Here is a 20298-nt window from a genome sequence, read left to right on the forward strand (position 1 = left end):
GATAAATTTCCATCATGGCTCTTTTACAGTCTAATTCCAAGATGTCTCTCTGTTTCCCCGCCAAACATCCCTCCTGTGGAGTGCATTGCTGTGTATCTCTCTAGGTGATCTATTGGTAGACAGCAGTGTACTCAGCCCCGCTGGGTTTAATCATGTTTGTATTATCTCCTCTAATCAAACAGTCTCATTTCTCATTTCATTTCTGTTTTCCTTTTTTTTTTTTTCAAAAGCTTAAAGTGCTCACTCACAAAAGGTCCCTCTTTGATTTTAGATGGATGGTAATCATAGTTGACAATGTAAACATTTTTTATTTTTTTCAATTGGGTTAGGCGCAATTTTCTTGTGCCGTGGAGTGTGCTGTGGAATTAAGTTGTCAAATTCGGGAACAGGCATGACAGGTGATGTCTTCCTCTATATATCCTGCCTCGGACATCCACTCGCACCTCGGTCCCCCAACATACAAGTACGACAGATGAGAAACGGAGGGGCAGCAATAGAAAGGGGGTTAATGCAAAAGTTTCTCCTTCACATGCTTCTAGTACCTGATTGTATTACAGTCCTGTTAATGCAGCAAATCCATCATTCATATATGTATGGGGCTGGTGTTTGTGTGCAGACGTGCACTGGTGTTTATATGAACATAAGCACCCAAGTCTAACAGGGCAGAGAGGTGGCAGTGATGAATGGCTGCAGTGGTCGTTACTGTGGAAACTGCAGTGAGTGTGCCACCAGCTGTAAAGTAACCACTGGCGGAGCCTCTAGACAACCGCCCTGTTCTCTGTCACAATCACTATCATACAGGACAACTTACAGTCCCATCTTAATGCCATAGAAAATCCACAGGTACAGACATTCACTGTGTTCAGTTTGTGGAGTCCTGCAGGGTGTGTGAACTTTAAAAAGGAATATTGTTCACAGCCTCAATTATATATTTGGAGCAGGAAAATGAGAATAAAGAATTCCCTGGGTTCCAGCTGCTTTGATAGAAGGCAGCAGATATTGGGGGGGGGGCTGGGCTGGGCTGATGGTGTTCGATCAAATGAAACAGTTTCAAACAAATTGTCTTATCACAGCAATGTCTTCAGATCAGTTAACTGACAGGGCTAAGTCAAAAAAGACAGAGAGGCTAAAACCTCTACAGAAATCCAGACACACAATTGTAAATATGCACAGATATGTTAACCCAGACACCTAACACACCACACCCACAGCCACACACATCAACTGTATATAAAGATGGACAACATGATGGCTCCCCAAATATGATGCCAAAGTATCTTGATCATCCCCTGGTGGCTGGCTGCAGTGTAGGTCGTAGACCCTGCCTCCTCCATGTCAGTGGATTGGACATGGGCCAAACTAGAAAAAGGTATTTCTTTCAATTTAGATTTATGTTTTTCAAGCTCAGTTCTAATTTGTTACTTGATAAATAAAAACAGGAGTGAAACAGCAGAGACTGACTGAGGATAGTTGTGCATGTATATCGATGGGACGTCACTATAGCGGCTCCATCCCCCAAACACTACTACGCAGATTCTGGCTTCAAGTGACGTCTTCGGTGCAAGATGGCAGCGTTCGTAACTGGGATATTTTGGCTTCATTACTGGGTGGTGGAAGGAAGTGAGATTCACCATCCATCTTTTTATACAGTTTATGACACACAAATTGTCTCTTTCCCCAGACTTAATTATATTGATTAGTTGAACTTTTATTTACAGTATCAATATTATATATATTATGTTAAAATACCATCTTTTGGAACACATGTATGTTAAACTGAGAGATACGGCAGACATCCTTCAAGGATCTTAAAATAGTCTGTATACTTTATAACTGGACTTTTAATCAAACAGACTCTTGGACTAAGAGTGTAATGCTCTCGTTTTATTTCTGTTACCACAATCCATCTCAGAACACAGTTGGGTATCATTGAAAGAAAAAAAATGTCGACATGTGATGTGCTATGCAAACATCACTCGTGTTGAACCACTGCCAGTGGTTGACTAAAGGTCTACATGCTGTATGCGAACAGTTATAGATATAGATAATAAGGTCAGCGTTTTAACCCTTACCTTGCAGAGAGAACTGAGATCAAAGCCATAAGACTGGGCGTTTCGAGAGCCTGCATTCATGTAATTCCCCAGCAGCAGCACCAGCTCCAGCAAGCGGCCAAAGGAGCTGCTCTTCCTGACCTCATCACAGGCGGCGTTTACAGCCAGGATATCTGGACGCAGGTTGTTTACTTGCTCCTCAAACTGCAGTCTGAAGAGGATGTGGCTGAGGCGAGGGTGCAGACGCTTCACACTGCTCATCTGTAACAAGGAGAAAAATAATAGTATGAGAAGGAGAATTGTAAACATTAAAACAAAAGAGGGGTGAAGCAAGAGTAAGGAAAATATATCAAACCGAGAGAAAAAAGTCAAAGCACACAGTCAAACTTATAGCAAACAAAATCCCACTCAAGGTAAACTCACATTTAGCCGATCTGATTAGGAAGGCATTTATGCAACGTGCATGGTGGAAAGTGTTGCTAGGCAGTAGTAATAGATGCTGGCAGTGATTTGATTTGGGACCCAGGTCTGGTAAGTTAATTGTTGAGTTTTGTGTCCATATAGGGCGGGCAGCGGAGGGGGTGGAATATACAATAGGCTGCCTAGGATTACCACTCTCACACAATTAGAGTAAATTGGAAAATATTGCACTGGGCCCAGGGCCTGGCCACAACAGTGATTGTGTATGTGTGCAGGGCGGAGGGGAGGGTGCAGGTTCGAATTGTCTGTTTCACACAACAGCTGGCTGTGCAGTTTGATGTCCTCCATCAAGGGTTTAATTATGGCTACTGTAATGTTATCAAATGACTATTTCAGTCAGTGAGTGAGTGTCTGTTAGTGTGTGTGTGTGTGTGTGTGTGTGTGTGTGTGTGTGTGTGTGTGTATAAGAGAGGACAGCAGGGATAGGAAAGAGGGCAGTTGAACATTACAAAATTCATAAAATAAAAAATACATAATGCTCAAACACAGCCCAAAAGATCTGATAAATTATAGGAACATTATGGTGAGGACAAAAACATCAAGGGAAAAAAAGAAGCCTAATGTGATCGGGTGCAAAGTGAAGTGAACGAGTGCAGCTGTTGTTTCCATGATGACCGCTGGACCAAGCTGAGCGGTTCACAACGAGAGGGGAGGGGTTTGATACATTAAAAAACACAACATAACAAAATTAACGACATTATGGAAAATGAGCTCAGGGAGGTAGTAGGCTGTTGACGTTCCTCAGAACAGTCAATTTAAATGATATGCATCCAATAGTGGAACAAAATAAAGTAATGTGAGTAAATATTTCTGGCATCTTGTAATAAATGTCTCTGTAGAGTGTCAACATCGATTTAAATCCCAGATGAAAGTCTTTGATTCAAAGAGTTGCCAGTCATTAGGAGCGTGACTGCAGCCGAGCCCCGGAGGATGCACATGCTGGTAAACACAGTGATCCCTCAAATTCCAGAGACGGCAAGTCATCAAGCACAATTTATGTACAGCAATATAAAGCTACTGTACTGCATGTTTTTACACCACAAGTTGAGCAATGTAAAAACTAGTAGATTGTTTAATCGAATAACATGGAGTTTGATGGAAATACTGGAAGATCAAGACTTTGTTTTGGCCTTTTTGACTTCTTGTCACAAAGATCTTTTCAGGTAGTTGCAAAAATAAATTTAAAACAACCACCTTTTCCATGTCTCCAAAGCACTATGAGGACTTGTATAAAGTAATCAGTTCTATGTCATGGATTAGACACATAAGGTAGAGGTTCAAATCAAGAGTTGCAGATATTCTCAACAAAAAAAAAAAAGGTGGAAAAGATAAAAATGCATGTGTTTGCACAATCGCAAATAAAAAATTCCCTTTGAACCTGAACTTTGATAGGTGGAAGCATCTGACGGGGCCCACGCAGACACAGCAGCGAGGCAACATTATGTAAGTACGCTCCCCTTTGTTCTATGACTCCCTGATGAGCCACACACAACAGCTGAGCAGGCTCTATCCCCCCTTAACCGCTCAGTCGCTTCATTTTCATTCAGTGATAAGACTCTCTTCCATGGGTGATTACAAACAGTGTTATTGTGTGTTTTGTCAGCAACCAGGTTGCTAGGCAGAAACACAAAATTCACACAAAAACTGCTGCAACCGCTAATGCATAATTCTTAAAAAAGCTCTATTGAAAGGTCTTCAAGATAAAGATGCAGACATAATTAGACAGCAGTTCTGCTCTTTAATGTGCATAAATTAGCACAGAAGTCCACAGCTGTCCTGTCTTTCTTCTTAAGGCTTAGAACGATAGAATTTCTAAAAGCTCATGGTTAGTATATTCGTGTTCAGTGTGTGTGTGTTTGTGTGTATGTGTGAGAGAAAGTGCAGAGAGAAAGACAGACACCCAGGGAAAGATTTAATGTGAAAAAAAGACAAGTTCACATTACTGTAACATTAAAATAGTAATAAAGCCGGTTTTATAAAACCATGTACATATCCTCCGTTAAATTACTTTATTGACGTTGCTTCAAATTGATAAATAAAACAGATAAGTACTCAGAGGTATTTCCAATTAAACCAACATACTATGTAAGAAATAAAACTATTGTCTGTGGTTGTGTCTACACATGTTGGTTGTGCTAGAATCAGCTGATGGTTAGGTCACAGTTTTATGTTTGTGTACGATCGTATTTACTCACCACAACCCCAAACTGCTCAGGCTCTGACAAATTTGCATACTCGTTTTTATACTTGGCCAAGGAGTTCAGCTGCTCCTGCTCCGGCAGATGCTTCACCAGGTTCTACAAAGAAGAAAGAGGAAGAAAGCAAGTGAGAAGTGGCACAGAGGAAAGTAAAGTAGAAAACAATTAAAAAAGCCCAACCGGTGCAAAAGTATCCTTGCGGTGATGATGTCACACACTTACTTTGACAACTTTTATGTCATATATTCTTCTCAACTTCATGTTCATGTCCACCGATTTTAACTCTCAAAAATGTAACTGTTCATACCTTTAGTTACATAAATACGGATTCAAACGGTGATTCCACATCTGAGCTTAAAGATCAATGGGGAAGAAATGACCGTCATTCTTTGTTCAGGAAATCTAAAGAAAGAAAGAAATCTAAACCACTGCTGTTCTGTTCGTGTTTTGGTGAGTTTCAATTGTTAAGTTTTGTAACTGCAATAAAATTGATTTAATTATCAAACACAGAACTATATCCTTAGGGCTACATATATTGTGTATAGACAATTGAAAGTAAAATTGTGATTGGCTTTTTCAGACTGCCAAAAGGAACAAATGCTGAATTATTTAGGGCACACTCATTGCATTCTCATTTGAATGGAATAACCATCTCAACAAATACTGCTATTGTGTGGTAAATACATTGGTCTGATGCATTTTAATTGGGTTGAACATTTGTTTTTTGATGCCTGGAGTCAGTACAAAAATTGCTACTTCCATTACCTCAGTTTTTATTGACGTACCATAATGGATTTGGCCTTGATGATTATATGTGCGTGTTGTAATTAACAATTATCGATTAAATTAATTATTTATTCGTAGCTGATTTGTTTCAGCTCAGCTTACTCACAACCAGACTGACTAATCACAGGTTAACCATCTTAATTCCTTAAAATCATTAGTAAAGTTTATCAACGTCTGCAGTACAAAATGTAGGACTTCAACACATTTTGGTGATCTATAGATGATTTAAATGTTTCTTCACAATTACACACTGTATATCTATAGTTTGCTTATTCATGCCCTTGATTAAAGCCATTTCAAGTCTTTTAATCTTTAATTGAGAGACGGCCTCTCAAGGATTTGTAGCTTTTACAAAATACAGATTCCAAAGTTGGCACAAAAACTACAAAAGTAGAGCAAATGTCTTCCTGGCACCAGTTGCCAGTGCCCTTCACAATTGATAACAAAGTTGCTTTACTTGTTTGTCCCTTCCTACACTGTTGACCTTCTGTCCTTACATTGTTTTTAACAGCCTAAGGTCCACCGACAATTGTTGCAGAATGTTCACACAACCTAGTTTGAGAAGGAGGGTGTCAGGGCATTTGCTGTGCCTCGAAGCCTCTAGGCAAGGTGGGCCTCGGTCAGGGAGGAGACCAAGAACCCACCGGTCATTCTGGCCAACCAGTCATTCTTGGCCACCATTTATGCAGCATTTTGAGGACTCAGAGACCATGATAATAAAGATTCTCTGGTTTGATGATGTAAAATACCAGACACGGCTCATCACCTGGCCAACATCATCCCGACATTGATGCATGGTAGAAGTAGGATAATGCTATGCAAGTGCATTTGAGCAGCAGGGACAGGAAAACTGGTAAGATTTGAAGGAAAGGAGAGATCCTCTATGCAAGATAAAGACCTGAAGCGTCTGGCCATCAAAATGCTTGAGAGGCTCTGGGACTGGGAAGTCTTTCCTTTTCTCTAAGGGGCCCAGTCCAAGCTCAGACCTAAACCTTGTGAAAAATCTTTTGAGAGACCTGAATATGGCTGTTCACAGACGCTTAACATCCAATCTGATGGAGCTTGAGGGGATCTTTAAGGAATAATGGGATAAAACTGTCCAAATCCACGTCTGCAAAGCTTCTAGAGACTCACGACTGAAAATGTGGCCAATACCTAACTGAAAATCTGGATCCTTTAGCAAATAAGATATTTCAGTGTTTTTATATTAATTTATTACAGAATGGGAAAAATCTACGACTTTCTCCATTTAAAAAATACCTTTTACAAGACAAAGCCACAGCATCTTAAAGTATATATATTGCTCATAAAGTTTAAGAGGCAGAATACAGAATAAAGATAGATAGACAGACAGAAAAAGAGAAATTATTACCTGTTTTAATTCAAGGTGTAATATATGTGCAGCCTTAATTGTGATTGTAATTGGGTCTGATTATTCTGCCCACAACAAGGGGTGGTGTGGCTCACATTGTGATAAAACCAGTCATTATATTCTTCCTGCTAGCTTTAAAAAGTCTGGGGAAACTTGAAAGTTGAAGCAGAAGCAACAAGGCTTCTCTCTGAAAAAAAGAGATTTGAAATGAGTAATGTCAGTTCATGGCAATGCGCCTGACAAAGAAAAGAAAAAAAATGAACTTTTCTGCAAGGACTTGAAGAACCTGAGCAAAGGAGTCGGAGAATGGCAACACTCATAATATACTTCCTGACTCAAGTTGAGCAGTGGCACTTTGTAGGTTGGGAAAATTTCCAATATTATTCCCATTTCAGAATTAGGTGTTAGGTGGTTTGCCCAAGGGTCATGTCAGATTGGTGACTCGAGCTCTAAACCTTTTGTATTTAATATAAAACTTGCTTTACCTGAATCATAGGTTCAGTGAGTTGCTCCTCATCCACCTCCACTATCATGCAACGGATTTCCTGATAAGGCATACGGAAGGAACCCAGGAAGATAGCTAGACAGAAACAATCAAAACAGACAACAAATGCTGTGGTAAATATACAAATGATTAAAAAAAGGAATGTGGCGATTCCAGACAACTACACAACTTAAAAAATGGAGAGTAAAAGAAGATTAAAAGCCGAACAAAAACATGCGTTGATGTGAGATCAGAAGAAGAGCTCAAGGACATTACAAAGGAGCCGCGAGAAAGAACTGCAGGGAAATAAAATGAAAGATACATCAATGCAGAAGTCAGCCACACATAAAAACTCTTTTAGAAAAAGTGATATGAAAAATTACCCTGGTTGAGCAAGCATGATATCCTCAAGCAAGAAGTACCACCAGGGACTGAATGGCAAATGCCTTGTCAGGATAAGTCATTAGCCTCGCTAGTGGAACCATTAAAAAGATCCTGACATTTACAACATGCGTGAGCAGAGGCCAGGAGCCAGATGATGCAGGATTTTAAAGATTATCGGTAATATCTGAAGGTAAAAACTGTGATGGTTTGAGTACCAAATTACGTTCCAGCTTCTAATTGATACACAGTACGATTGCACTTGCCCAATTTCCTTTGACAGATTTCGCAGTACATGACTAACTGAAACGTTAGAGCAATAAACTTTATTCTTAGCAATTACTGATTTAACTTCAAGCTAGGGTTGGGAAGCCAGTGTTCAATATGGAAATGGCATTTAATGGAGGTCTAATTGACTAATGAGTAGATATGTATAAACTTGATCTCTGTACCTTTATTGCTAAAAGGACATTTTAACTCATCATAAATCATTACACTGAACATATTTGCAGTGTTTTCGCATCAATCAAGCAACAGAGTGAAAGCCCCTATACTTATTCTCAATCATAGCATAAACTCTTTACCTCCTATGGTGGAACACAAACCGCAGACTCACCCGCTCTATAATTTCAGCTGCATAATTTATCACTGTTACTTGGCTGATTAGTCTCATTTTCATTTAATACACGAAATAAAGGTCACAGCTCCCCCATAATATAAGCCAATGAGGTTCTAAGATCGGGGAGTGCTTAAGAGATCAGCTGGTTCCTCATTAATGTGGGGTGCTTTAACACGGCCATTTTAAGTATGCGTGCGTTCGTGCATGCCTGCTTTTGTGTGTGTGTGTGTGTGTGTGTGTGTGTGTGTGTGTGTGTGTGTGTGTGTGTGTGTGTGTGTGTGTGTGTGTGTGTGTGTGTGTGTGTGTGTGTGTGTGTGTGTGTGTGTGTGTGCGCGTGCGTGTGAGATTTGAGTGTGAAAGCTGGGGTCCCAACAGGTTTGGAGATAAATTCTAAAATTATATCAGGATTCAGGTCAGGTACATGCCTGAAATCATAGAAAACATAAGGCCTTGCTCGGATTAGGACACAAAAACAGAAAGTCTGTCAGGTTTGGTTTGGGCTGCGTTAGTTTTTTTCCGGGTTTGGATAGCTTGAGTCAGTAAATTCCAGCCCAAGCTGTGTGAAGACAGACGTTGTGTTGAGGCAGTTGTCTTGTTTTAATTGCTAAAACAACAAGCAACTCACTGTCTGGCAGCATTTCCCCTTTATATCACTTTAAAACATCCAAAAAAACACAAATCATAAGAAATACAGCAAGTGACCTAGGTGAGCTCAAGTCCAAAAGTGAGGCTCGAACTACATACAGGCCCATGACACTGACAGATTGAAACTCAGGGATGAGTACAAATCTCATCCGTGGCAGGAGATGTGGGCCGAGAGCAAACCAATACTTACATAGATTCTGTGCAATCTTGGGATCGAGCACCTTGAGCTCTTTAATTCTCTTCTTTATGGATTTCTTATCCTCCAGATCCTCCTCTTGTTTTTTGGCTGATGAAGACAAAAGCACTGGATTATTATCACAAAACCCACTGAAGCAAGATTTACACAGATGTGTGCCCTTTGTGTAATGCTGACGTATGAATGATGTACACAAAGTCAGATACTGTAAGATGGGATAAGTAGAGATTCTCAAGTTGAACACTGAATTTAGTTGTAATATTCTAGCCATTAAAAAAAATATTAGCACACAAACATATAAAATACTTTTTTTGCGGATGGTAGTACATAGTTCACCATGACAGGATGCCATGCTGTTACAAAAACACGGAGAAGGGGATTATGGGAATGTTTTGCTCACAACAGCCAGTAATGTATGAATAGTAGGTGTCTCTTTCACGAAACCAGAGCTTAGGTTACTGATGAAGCAAATCTGCTCTAAGTCACAAGCAGCCAGGTAGATGGGATTGCGATAGAGCTATTGGTTGGTAGGAGAGGCATCACAAGATTTAGGATCACAAACAGCAAAACAAGAATCTAAAGAGGCACACACATATATGTGCATTCATACACAGCCTTCTTGAGACATACAAAACAGAGTTCATGGTTGGTTTAATTATTTAAAACACCAGATTAAGAGAACACAATGTGCATCCCAGGAGTATGCTGGGTAATTGTCTGGTGCTGTAATTATGGCGAGTTTGAGAGGGGAGAGAAAAGGAGAGGAGAGAGGTATTCCTGTTTTTTCCACATGAGCTTGTTCTTCATTCCGGGATCCTGTATCTAATTGCGAGGAGGTATGCTGGGAGCACAGCTAGCATTGTCCACAAACATGCGCACCTATGGCACAACCCACTACGCGCCAGAGTACACAAACACGGCAACACACTGAGCTTTTCTTGGACTTACGTGGCTCCTCTGCTGGTACACTCTCCTCACAGTCTTTTCATGTGTAGGAGAAGGGGATTGCAAAAGACGAGACAAGGAAGACAATGGGAAATGTGAACCGTGGCAAAGGGAGGCGAGAGAGAACGGCAACAAGGTGAACATAAATTTCCATAAGACTCCATCCTGTCCACTGCAGCATAAAATATGATGAGACTCGGGTGAGGAAACAACAAGTATGCTATAAAGACATACAAGGAAAATACTTGGATGAATAAACAAGTAGAAAAACAACAGAAGAGAATTACCTGAATATTAAACTAATTCAACCAAAAAAATGAACACTTTGACACTGACATCCCTGACCTGGAATCAGTCACAAGCTATTCAGGAGTTCATATTGTTTATGAACCTGCGGATTCCCCCTCACAGGAAAAAACACTCACAGGAAAGACCAGCTTTTACCATGTCAGAGAAATGTGTGACAGCAGCCTGGTCGATGAAAACTGGACACGAGGCAAGCGGGAGCAAACAAGCCAAGAATAGAAGTTCTGGAACAATAAGGACTCATCTCTGATGAATATTTGACGGTTACTTCAGTCAGAAAAAAACACTTGAAAGGCCTATCATTACCACTGAGGTCTGAGCTATGCTTTATATCATGGACTCTCACTGAAATCAAACACAAACACTGCAGTCCTCCCTCTCTCCCTTCTCTCTCTCCGTGGACGTGGCTTCCAAGTGGCAGATCACAGAAACCTGTCGGAAATGACACCACGTTCCGATCGCGACTAAAAAGCAGCGTATTCCTCTCCCTAACACGTGAATGAAATGAGATAAAAATAATGTCAAACTTGTCTTTAATGTAGAAAATATTATTCCTCAACTATTTCCAGCTGCAGTTCTTAGGATTTTAGGGCCCCAGGACATTTGAAATATGTATTGTGAGGTCTGAGCTAACATCTACCGTGGAACTGTAGTGCCATCCAATGACTCTGCGTTAAGCATCCTTCAGAGGCAACAATATCAGATTTAATACTGATTTGAAATCCACATCATAACACAAAACCACCGAACCACCCTCCGCTCTGCCCCCTGAGCCACAGCCTTGAATGAGTGTTTCTTTCCATCAAAGAAATATCTTGGGTTTGAATCATTTTGCCCACGTAAGCTTCTTGCTATTATCATGATATTGTCATACATTGGTAATTATTCCCTTGTTGCTTTCCCTTGTTGAGAGAAAAATAAGGTTAAATAGGATTAATAATAGACACAAAAACATTCAAAATGCAAACAGAAATAAACAAATTGGTTGCGCTAAGCAAGGACCAACACTTTGTTCTTTCTCTTTTTCTTTCTTCTACCACCTCCCAACCTCTTGTGGAGACGTGTTTAACAAATAATGATGCAATTTATTTTTCCTTCCAGACTGTCTCCATGGGCATAAAAAATAAAGACGGCATGTGATTGGGCAGAAATGAGATCAATAAGAAATGTAAAGATGCCAATATTTACCTGTAAATCCTGCATATAGAGATTAAGTATTTATTTGTGCCTGTATAATTTTATGTTATTGGAGATTTTAATGCAATATAAGGAGCCGGCCTTAGAAAGCCTCCTGCTGACTGCATTAAGATGTTGTATTGATCCACCCATCATAACTTATAGCCTGAAAGAAACTCATTTATTTACACCCAACATGCTCAGGCACACACACACTCACAGCACTAACCACCTTGTTTTAGTGCATATAAATATACTTAGCTTTATCATATAATCCACAAATTATCCTCACATAGTATTACAACTGCATCACACACACACACACACACACACACACACACACACACACACACACACACACACACACACACACACACACACACACACACACACACACACACACACACACACACACACACACACACACACACACACACACACACACACACACACACACACACACACACACACACACACACACACACAGATACAGACAATCCAAGCCGCCTCAGGTGTTATCAGTTAAATCAGATAATTAGATCGTCCAATCCCCACCCTTTCCTTTCTGGTGTTAAAACAGCTCTTCTTCAGGGAAGCCTGCTCATTATACATCAGCCAATTAAAATGCCCCGCAGGGTGTCAGAGGTCATTGGTTAATCAATCAGACGGAGCAGTAACTGTTGTAGTTATCAGATCGCGCTATCACCCAGGAAGCGGGGGAGATAAGAACCCACTTGTGAGTGCGCAGCGACGGGGAGTCTGCATCACATCAGTGAGCACCAGTAGGAGAGAAGCAGCGGACACAGTGTAGTTACAATGGGACTAGTGCTACTTTCAAATGGGGTCATGTTCACGCTCACATGTTCCCGAGAAGAGTCCGTATGAACGCCTCCCTCCTGTGGCATTCACAGCCTTAGAAGTGGAAATGTGCTGGAAGCTCAGAGGGTTTGACATGTTGTCAGAAACCGCAGAGTTCGCGGAGGTTAATTTTTCAGTAGATAGTGAGATCATATATTATAATTTTTGTCGCATAGAGTTTTCCCTTTGTAAGTTTGTGATACATCTGAGGAAAATGTTGATATTCCCAAGGGCCTCATCTTTTTTTCCTGCGTCATTATGCCTTTGCATTTCCTGCATTTCATTAGCTGCTCGCTAGCTGGACGCATTGTTAGCTGTGAAGAATGTCGAGAGAATAACGAGTAGTCTTTCGGCATCAATGCTGCGAGCACCATAACTTCCCATGTGGTGGCCATGAGCTCACAAGATCTGCATCATACAGCAGCAGATCATTGTCATTCTCTTTTTAACCTGTGTGGAGAGACGGAGCGAGAAGAAATTCTGTGAGTGAGCTCGACAGAAAAAAGCTAAGTTACGATTGTTGCCACCGAAAAAACAGGATTGAGATCAGATGAAGCAGAGAGGGGAATCAAGGACTCCATCACAAGATGGAAGACAGCAGTGCATTAGAGACAGACACTGAAAAGAGTGAGGAAACAGCGCGAGTTGAAAGGCTTGTTCTGCCCTGCAAGAGTACACAGTGCTGGCAGTCTACCTTCAATGCACTTTCAAGTTAAGGCCTCTTAATGGACGCCTGTGATAAGTGTCAACTTGATGGCGAGAGTGTGGACAAAAAAGATGGAGAGAACAGAAGACAAAGAAAAGAAGAACTGTACATTGTTCTCTCCCCCCAAGTGTAGTATCATTTTAGGGGAAATGTGTCCTGTACTCTGCACAAAATAACTAATAAATGAGCCAATTTGTGTTCCTGTCATTTCTTGGATTAAAAAGAAATGTTGGATAAACAAGAAAAGAAAAGTTGTATTCTTTTTGGGAGAAAAGAAAAAAGGGATGGAAAAAGATTCGGAGATGGAATTTTTAAACACTTTATATACTCCTCACTTTTAATAACTCTACTGACGGTCTTTGTTCCAATCTCTGCCACAGCTTAAAGGCACTAGACAAAAATGTGTCAATGTGTAACACTGCGTGCACACATGCTACCCAAACAGTTGCACTTCCCACAAGGCAGTATCAGTGAATTGTGCCATCAAAGCACTAAAGGGAATGGTGGATGAAATAAAACTGCTGTGAAAGAGCATGACTGATGCTGTACATGACAGGCAGGCCTCAGAGACGAGCAAGTAGCACCTCAAATACACATACACACACACACACACACACACATACACACAAATGTCCTCCTTCCTCCTCATCTTCCCTGCCCTCTACACTCACTCCAGCACTTTGTCTTATGGGGATGGACTTCTATCCAGAGAAAATGCCTTTCTGGAACCACCCCTTTTTTCTCTCACACACCAAACTCACACACACATGCACAAACACACACCTTAACATAAGGTAACCAACATTCACATCTTAGCACCAACCTTAACCTTACCGGGACCTCAGGAATAAGGTTTAACCTCTGGAGGTCTCCTGGTCCTACAAGATCAGTGTTTAAAAAAAAAACACTTACGTAAAATGGGAAAAAGATATACTAATCTTCATCTAAGAGATAATCTAAGAGACATCAAGTGGAATAAGGAGCTGACAGCAGTGTGAGGGAGACCGGCAGGAGACAGACTGTGTGTGTGTTTGTGTGCCAGTGCATCATTTTATCCAATATTTGTCCAACTATCTTATTTCCTGAGGAGATATCACACCCCCGAGTTGACTTTTCTCTTGATGAGGCTTCATTATTTATGGAGCGGTACAGTGATACGATCATCTCCCCCTGAGAAAGCAGATACACAGGCACATAGCGGGGGGGAAAGTTGAGAGGGCAGCCGTCTTCAAAGGGTAATTAAATCACTGTGTTGCTTCCAACAGCCTATCAAGGCAGTCATGCAGGTAACGTTTAAATCACTGCTATTAGGGGAGTTTCTGTAACAGGGATAATTTTTTGGCCCCCCCGCAATTCAATGAGCAAAGCCCCACACACATACATGTATCAAGCACGCACGCACCTACACACACACACGCAGGCACACACACACACACACACAATTGCCTGAAGCAAAATCCACTATGAGACATCTGATGCACAGGAGGGGGGTTGTCTGGAGCAAGTGAAAAAATCCAGCGTTTCGACACATCTGTCAACTCTACAGTCAACAGAGGGGAGATGAACAGTCAAACCAGCCGTGTGGTTTCTGACTGTTGACTCACTGTATGGTTCTGATCCAGCTAAGTCCTGAACTTGAGTCGGCCTGACAGAACACACCGGAGACACCCAGTGCGTCCAGTAGCTGTGTTGACGACCCACACCTGCCCCGTCGACGCGAACGCTCCGGCGTCCTGACTAACGCTGACATGACAGCTCGACCGGCCTGTTTGCACACGGACAACTCCCCTGATCAGGAGTTGTGGATGTGCGAGTACAAGTGAGAAAGCGAGAGGGAGAGAGGAAGAGAGAGCAAGAGAGACAGAGAGAGAGAGGGAGGGAGGGAGGGAGGGAGGGAGAGGGAGGGAGATCAGAGTAATGAAGTGAGGTGCTGTGTTGTGAGTGAGCTAATCAAAGTGAACCATGCAGGGCCACCTCTCCCTGTGATCCAGACTAGATGACCCAGGGCCATAATTAGTCGGAGACTTTCATTCGGATAGCAGCAAATTAATAGACTTCATTAAGCTTTTCTCTCCTCTCCTCTCCTCCTCTATTCCTGCTATACCAAGATTATTTCTTAAGAAAGAACAAACCACTAAAATCGCCCCTGTGTGAGCTTCAGTGTCTTCGAGACGGCCGACGCTCCACAAAGAGACTCGCATGCTCTCTGTAGTGTATGTAAATATGTATCTTTTAAATTAATTCACAAATCTGGACTCAAATTAATGATGCTACTTCAAAAAAAATTCTAATTATTTAGAAGGCTTTGTTAATAAGTGTGTACCAGCCTGTGTGGATGGATTTTACTAACACCTCTATTCTCAGTGGAGTAGTGCCCTCTAAAGGCCTCTTGAAGACCTACAAATGGCCTCTTAGTGTGTTTGTGTGCGTGTGTCTACCAAAATGAGTATTTTCTGGCTATTCTGTCATATCAGGTATGAGGCATTATTATCTCCATTTCATTTCACTATGTGACAGCACCAGTCCTATCTGAGCAACTGTTAAGCCCACCCCAACATTCCCCAAGTCATTCCCTGGATTGATGACAACCTAAATCATTCATTTGCCAGTTCGCTGTTGTTGTTTTTGTCTCTCCTCCCCACGCTGTTGCAAACATGTCTACATCCAGCCCCTCACCACTTCCCCCTGCCCTACATACACAAATGTACATGTGTGGATGAAAAATTGCTGCAGAAATATAAAGTTGCACAAGCAAATGTGTTTTTAACGAGCAAGCCCATTACTTTGGTGATATGAGAACATAAAAACACAAATTGGGAATAAATTGAGGTGCTGATCCTTGAGAAACTGAGGCAGAAGAGGGGGGGGGGACAAAAGGGGAGAGAAAGAAAGCCGACAAACAGAGGGATGTTAACCACACAAAAAAGAAAAAATTAAGCTAAGAGGCAGTGTGTCTTTGTGGCAAACAAGCGATATGTGACATTTTAAAGCATTTCAAGACACCATTACATGTCCAGGTAATTGCTTTGTTGCCAGCTCTTATTTTTTTATAATTGTACTTTGTTCACATACAGTCTCAAATGTGAAAAACAGACTGCACTGTGCATTATGTGAGCAGAGCCTCCCTTTCAGCAACAATGACGAGAGCCTTTAATGATCATGTGTGTGATGAGATCCTTCGTATTGGCCCAAATTTTCTGCAGCCACATGAAAAGTCATTATGGGACTAATGGCGTTCTTCAAAATGTCACCGCAAAAAAAGCATTAGAGGAGTGCGGGGAGAAGAGGAGAGAGGAGGAGGGCGAGCGAGAGCGAGAGCAGGCGCTGGAGACACACACGCAGGAGAGAAAGTTCATCTGACGTGAACAGATGTGCACGAGTGGCGAGCAATACTAAACACTAGACAGCATGAGATGGAGATCCTGTAGCTATGCTGAGACACTACAAAGTGGTTCAACACAAACTTAGTAAAAAATTGTACACACAAGGAAACCTATACATTATATTTCATTCGTACCCTAATGGGGCTGAGTGTTCTTATTAGATAAATTAAATCTTGAGCTCAAGACAACTCAAAGTATAGATCAAAATTAAATAAAACAACATGTGACTGTTACTCCCATAAATATGCCTCACTCGACTTTTTACCCTCTTTCAGGCATTTCATTTCAATAAATACACTTCCTACTACACTGCTCTTTCATCCCCACCTCCACCAGTCCTCAATCTCTTCATAATTCCTCTATGAAGGTGTCCACCAGCCGCCTCGTCTTCTTTTGTCTCATTGTAATTCGAAAGTCTCCCAAGTTCTCTGCACTACAGTCCACAAAAGCTGCCGCTGCTCTAAGAAATACGCCCACCTCGCACATGAGAGTAATTACCAGTCAGTACATGGCTATGTTAAGCAGCTTCAATTTAGAGGTGGTCTGAGGGTTATTGCAGTGATGACTGACAGATTGGAAGTGCAGGATTATGTGATCGCGACGTGTTTTGTGTGTCACAGCGGTCTGAGTTTGAAGAGTCACAAAAAGCCACGAGCTGCGGCCGTGCTCGTTACCTGCACGGAGGAGACCTGCCTTGATCATGTGCACTCGTAAACCACTCAACCACCCATACGAGCTTAACCCCGCCCACGCACGGCCGCCGTTCCCATCAAGCGGTCGCCCGAATGTGCTTGTGCAAACTGACAAAAACCCACACAAACACGCTTCCTTCCCAGGCCATTATAATCATATGGAAATGGGCTGTCTAATTATCTCTTACAGCATGTCAGCAGTGGGGAGAGAGCTTGTCTTTCCTCAACTTTCTCCTTAACAGGCTACATTGATCTGGAGAGCCTGACCTCCACTGAGAGCACAGCTTTAAAGCTATGGCAGGAGACATGAAAAAGGGGACACTTGCTTGTGAAGCAGCTTAATCAAGTTTGGAATACCGATGCCCTCATTTCTGACGAGCTATTCATTAAAATTTAACTCGTTGTTTTCGGAGCCTTAATGCCAAACTACAGCAATCCACCATGTTTATTTTTCACAAGCTTAATAATGGTTTTCTGTGCTAAGGAACACCTGTTCAGAACAAATGGACAGTCATTTATTGCTTATCAACCTCAAAATACATTAGTAAAACTAATTTTAATAAGCTATTAACCTCCACATTATAAAAAAAAGTGTCACGACAGCGGTGAGGAACACACCAGCGCTGATTAATAGTAATCAGCTCATCAAATCAAAATATTTACATAGATGAAACTAATAAAATATCCCTTCATATAGAAAATGTATGAATTTAATAACTGGCCAAAAAATGTCAGGGAAACAAAGAAACTTTGAAATGAGAAACCTCTTCACCGGCTATATCTGTATCTTTTTATCTATACCTTCACCCAGGTTAAAGGAGGTTTCTTTACTGCTCTAGGTTTCCCACTGAGGGGCTTTCTGTGCACACATATCTCGGTCATGATTTGTCCGAGTCATTGTATTTACAGTTTCCTTATTTCTCATATGTTTTGGTGGCGTAAAATCTTAAATGACAGGACAGGGTTCAAACGTGAAATGAAGAGAGAGAGCAGAGAAGACGTTTACAACAAAGGGACGGATCTCCAGTGAACCTGATTTCATACATGGGTCGCCCGGGGGAGCCGGTGGTATTAGAGTGTAAAAAAGAATGGAGTTCGGAGGCTGAAACTTGGCATAACTGTACAAGCTCATCTGGTTGAGCAGGCTCCCTCTTTACAGTATCCGTTTGAAAAAATGTGTAAACATGTGTCTCTGTTGAGAGACATTATTTCTAGCACCCGTATCCAAATTCCAGTATTAGTTAAGTTACCATGGCAGCACTCCTTCAAAACTTTAAGAGATTTTATTATGTTTATTAGTCAATTATTATTCTGAATATTACGGAGGTGGAAATGATAAAGTAAATTAAATGCTTTTAATCAATAGGGGTTAATTGAGTTTTGCTCCATCACTGTGTTTGACTTTCATTTTCAAACTGCATGAGAGTTATTATCCTAACATTCTAATTGCTTAGTGATGTATATAAATATTCATAACACATAACATTTAACACATATGCATGCAGACTTTGGCTTTTGTCTTTTGGAGAATTGCTGATTGCACTTGTGCAAACATGTATAAAAACCCACATATTGAATGAGACGTCTTTCTTTTTATTTAGATCACACTTCCGAAAAATGGGCTCACATCCCCCCCTTAAACATCTCTGCTTGAATAATAAATCAACACTCCTAATCACAGAAACATTTAAAACACAAGTTAGAACTGAGTTGCTAATGTCTTAATTTTTAACACTTGCATTCTGCAACACCCTTGCAGTGTTGTATCTGGGTGGCTGAGGTGGGTTATTAGCAGATGCCTGTATCCTGGGGAGGAATGGCAAACTGATTTTGAGATCTCTGAGGGTTTCGTCTAATTGGATGTTATTTATTAGCCGAAAAGGGCAACTCTCTTCATGTTGTTGCTCATTTTCCCAGCACTATGGCGAAGGATCTAACTCTCTACCCTCCCCTATAAACAGAGCAAAATGGAAATATGTGTGGCTTACTCCAGACGTCAATTAAGATTCCTCTGCGTCAAACATGAATGCCAGTGTGTTAACAACCATACAGTAACATATAAGGATGATAAGCGAATTCGCAGCCTCTTGTGAAAAAAAAACCCTTTCTCACCAGTTAGTCCTTAAAAAGTTATATTTTATACTGTGTCAGGATTTATTCTGTACTCTATCAAAGTCTATAAGGCATGACAGAAAGGCAAACAAAGGAAAACTGTTTATAGATGGAAGAAGTTTGGGAAAGTTGTGAAGCCACTTAAGGCAAATATGGAGCTGTGATTTTAGTCTGAATAACTAAGAAATTCTTGGCTGGACTAAAAGCATTTTTACGTGTCAGGGAACGGCGGTTGTATTCTTTAATACTTTATTCTTCATGAAACCTTGGACAAAGAGAGGGAGAAAGAAGTGCTGTGCAGAGGATCAATTCCATATGAGAACTGAGGTGCTCTTGTTTAAAATAGAAATGAACGTATATATTAGTCCAGTCAAGATGTGGTATGAGAAACAGGGGTCGATAAAGATGGCAGTATGCTCGACAACATGAGCTCGATGCATGTGATGATGCCAGACCGACACCGTGAACTATTAAATCGAATTGTCCTGTTATTCAATATCCAAAACTCTCCAACAGCAACCTGCTATACGTTAATGATTTCATTAAACAGTATATTTTACGAGCTTTAGTTCGAACAAAAATAAAGCTCAATTAAAACTCAAACACTAATAAATTCATCATAACTCGTATCCAGATCTGACGAAGCTCATCATGTAACTGAAGCAGCCTCATTGATCGGCTCCATCCCATTTTACAGAAAGCGGCATCATTTCCTTATGATCCGGAGGAATCTTGAACAAAGAGGCAGAGAAGCAGAGTGGCTGCACTCGACGGGTTTGTTTCACTGGTGTCCCTTAATGTGAAACTTAAGAAGTAATCTCACTGCTGCTGGAGCTGAATAAATACAAAAGACGAGATGAGACCCAGAGTGTTACAGTGAAAAGGGAAGACAGCCTCCACGTATCCCT

At 41.1% G+C, this 20298-nt stretch overlaps 1 protein-coding gene across 2 annotated transcripts in view; it reads right to left on the reverse strand.

Annotated features, from left to right (window-relative positions):
- LOC128444067 (protein diaphanous homolog 3) overlaps positions 1-20298 on the reverse strand; it is a 144640-nt gene that overhangs the window by 75784 nt on the left and 48558 nt on the right. For both annotated transcript variants that reach the window (XM_053426375.1, XM_053426367.1), the window contains 4 exons: positions 9207-9302; positions 7373-7467; positions 4727-4828; positions 2073-2312 (listed from right to left, as the gene is read on the reverse strand). In XM_053426375.1, coding sequence (XP_053282350.1) covers positions 2073-2312; positions 4727-4828; positions 7373-7467; positions 9207-9302 — 533 coding nt within the window. The remainder of the gene's footprint in view (positions 1-2072; positions 2313-4726; positions 4829-7372; positions 7468-9206; positions 9303-20298) is intronic.

Source organism: Pleuronectes platessa, chromosome 1 (assembly GCF_947347685.1).
Source record: "Pleuronectes platessa chromosome 1, fPlePla1.1, whole genome shotgun sequence".
Taxonomy (NCBI): Eukaryota; Metazoa; Chordata; class Actinopteri; order Pleuronectiformes; family Pleuronectidae; genus Pleuronectes; species Pleuronectes platessa.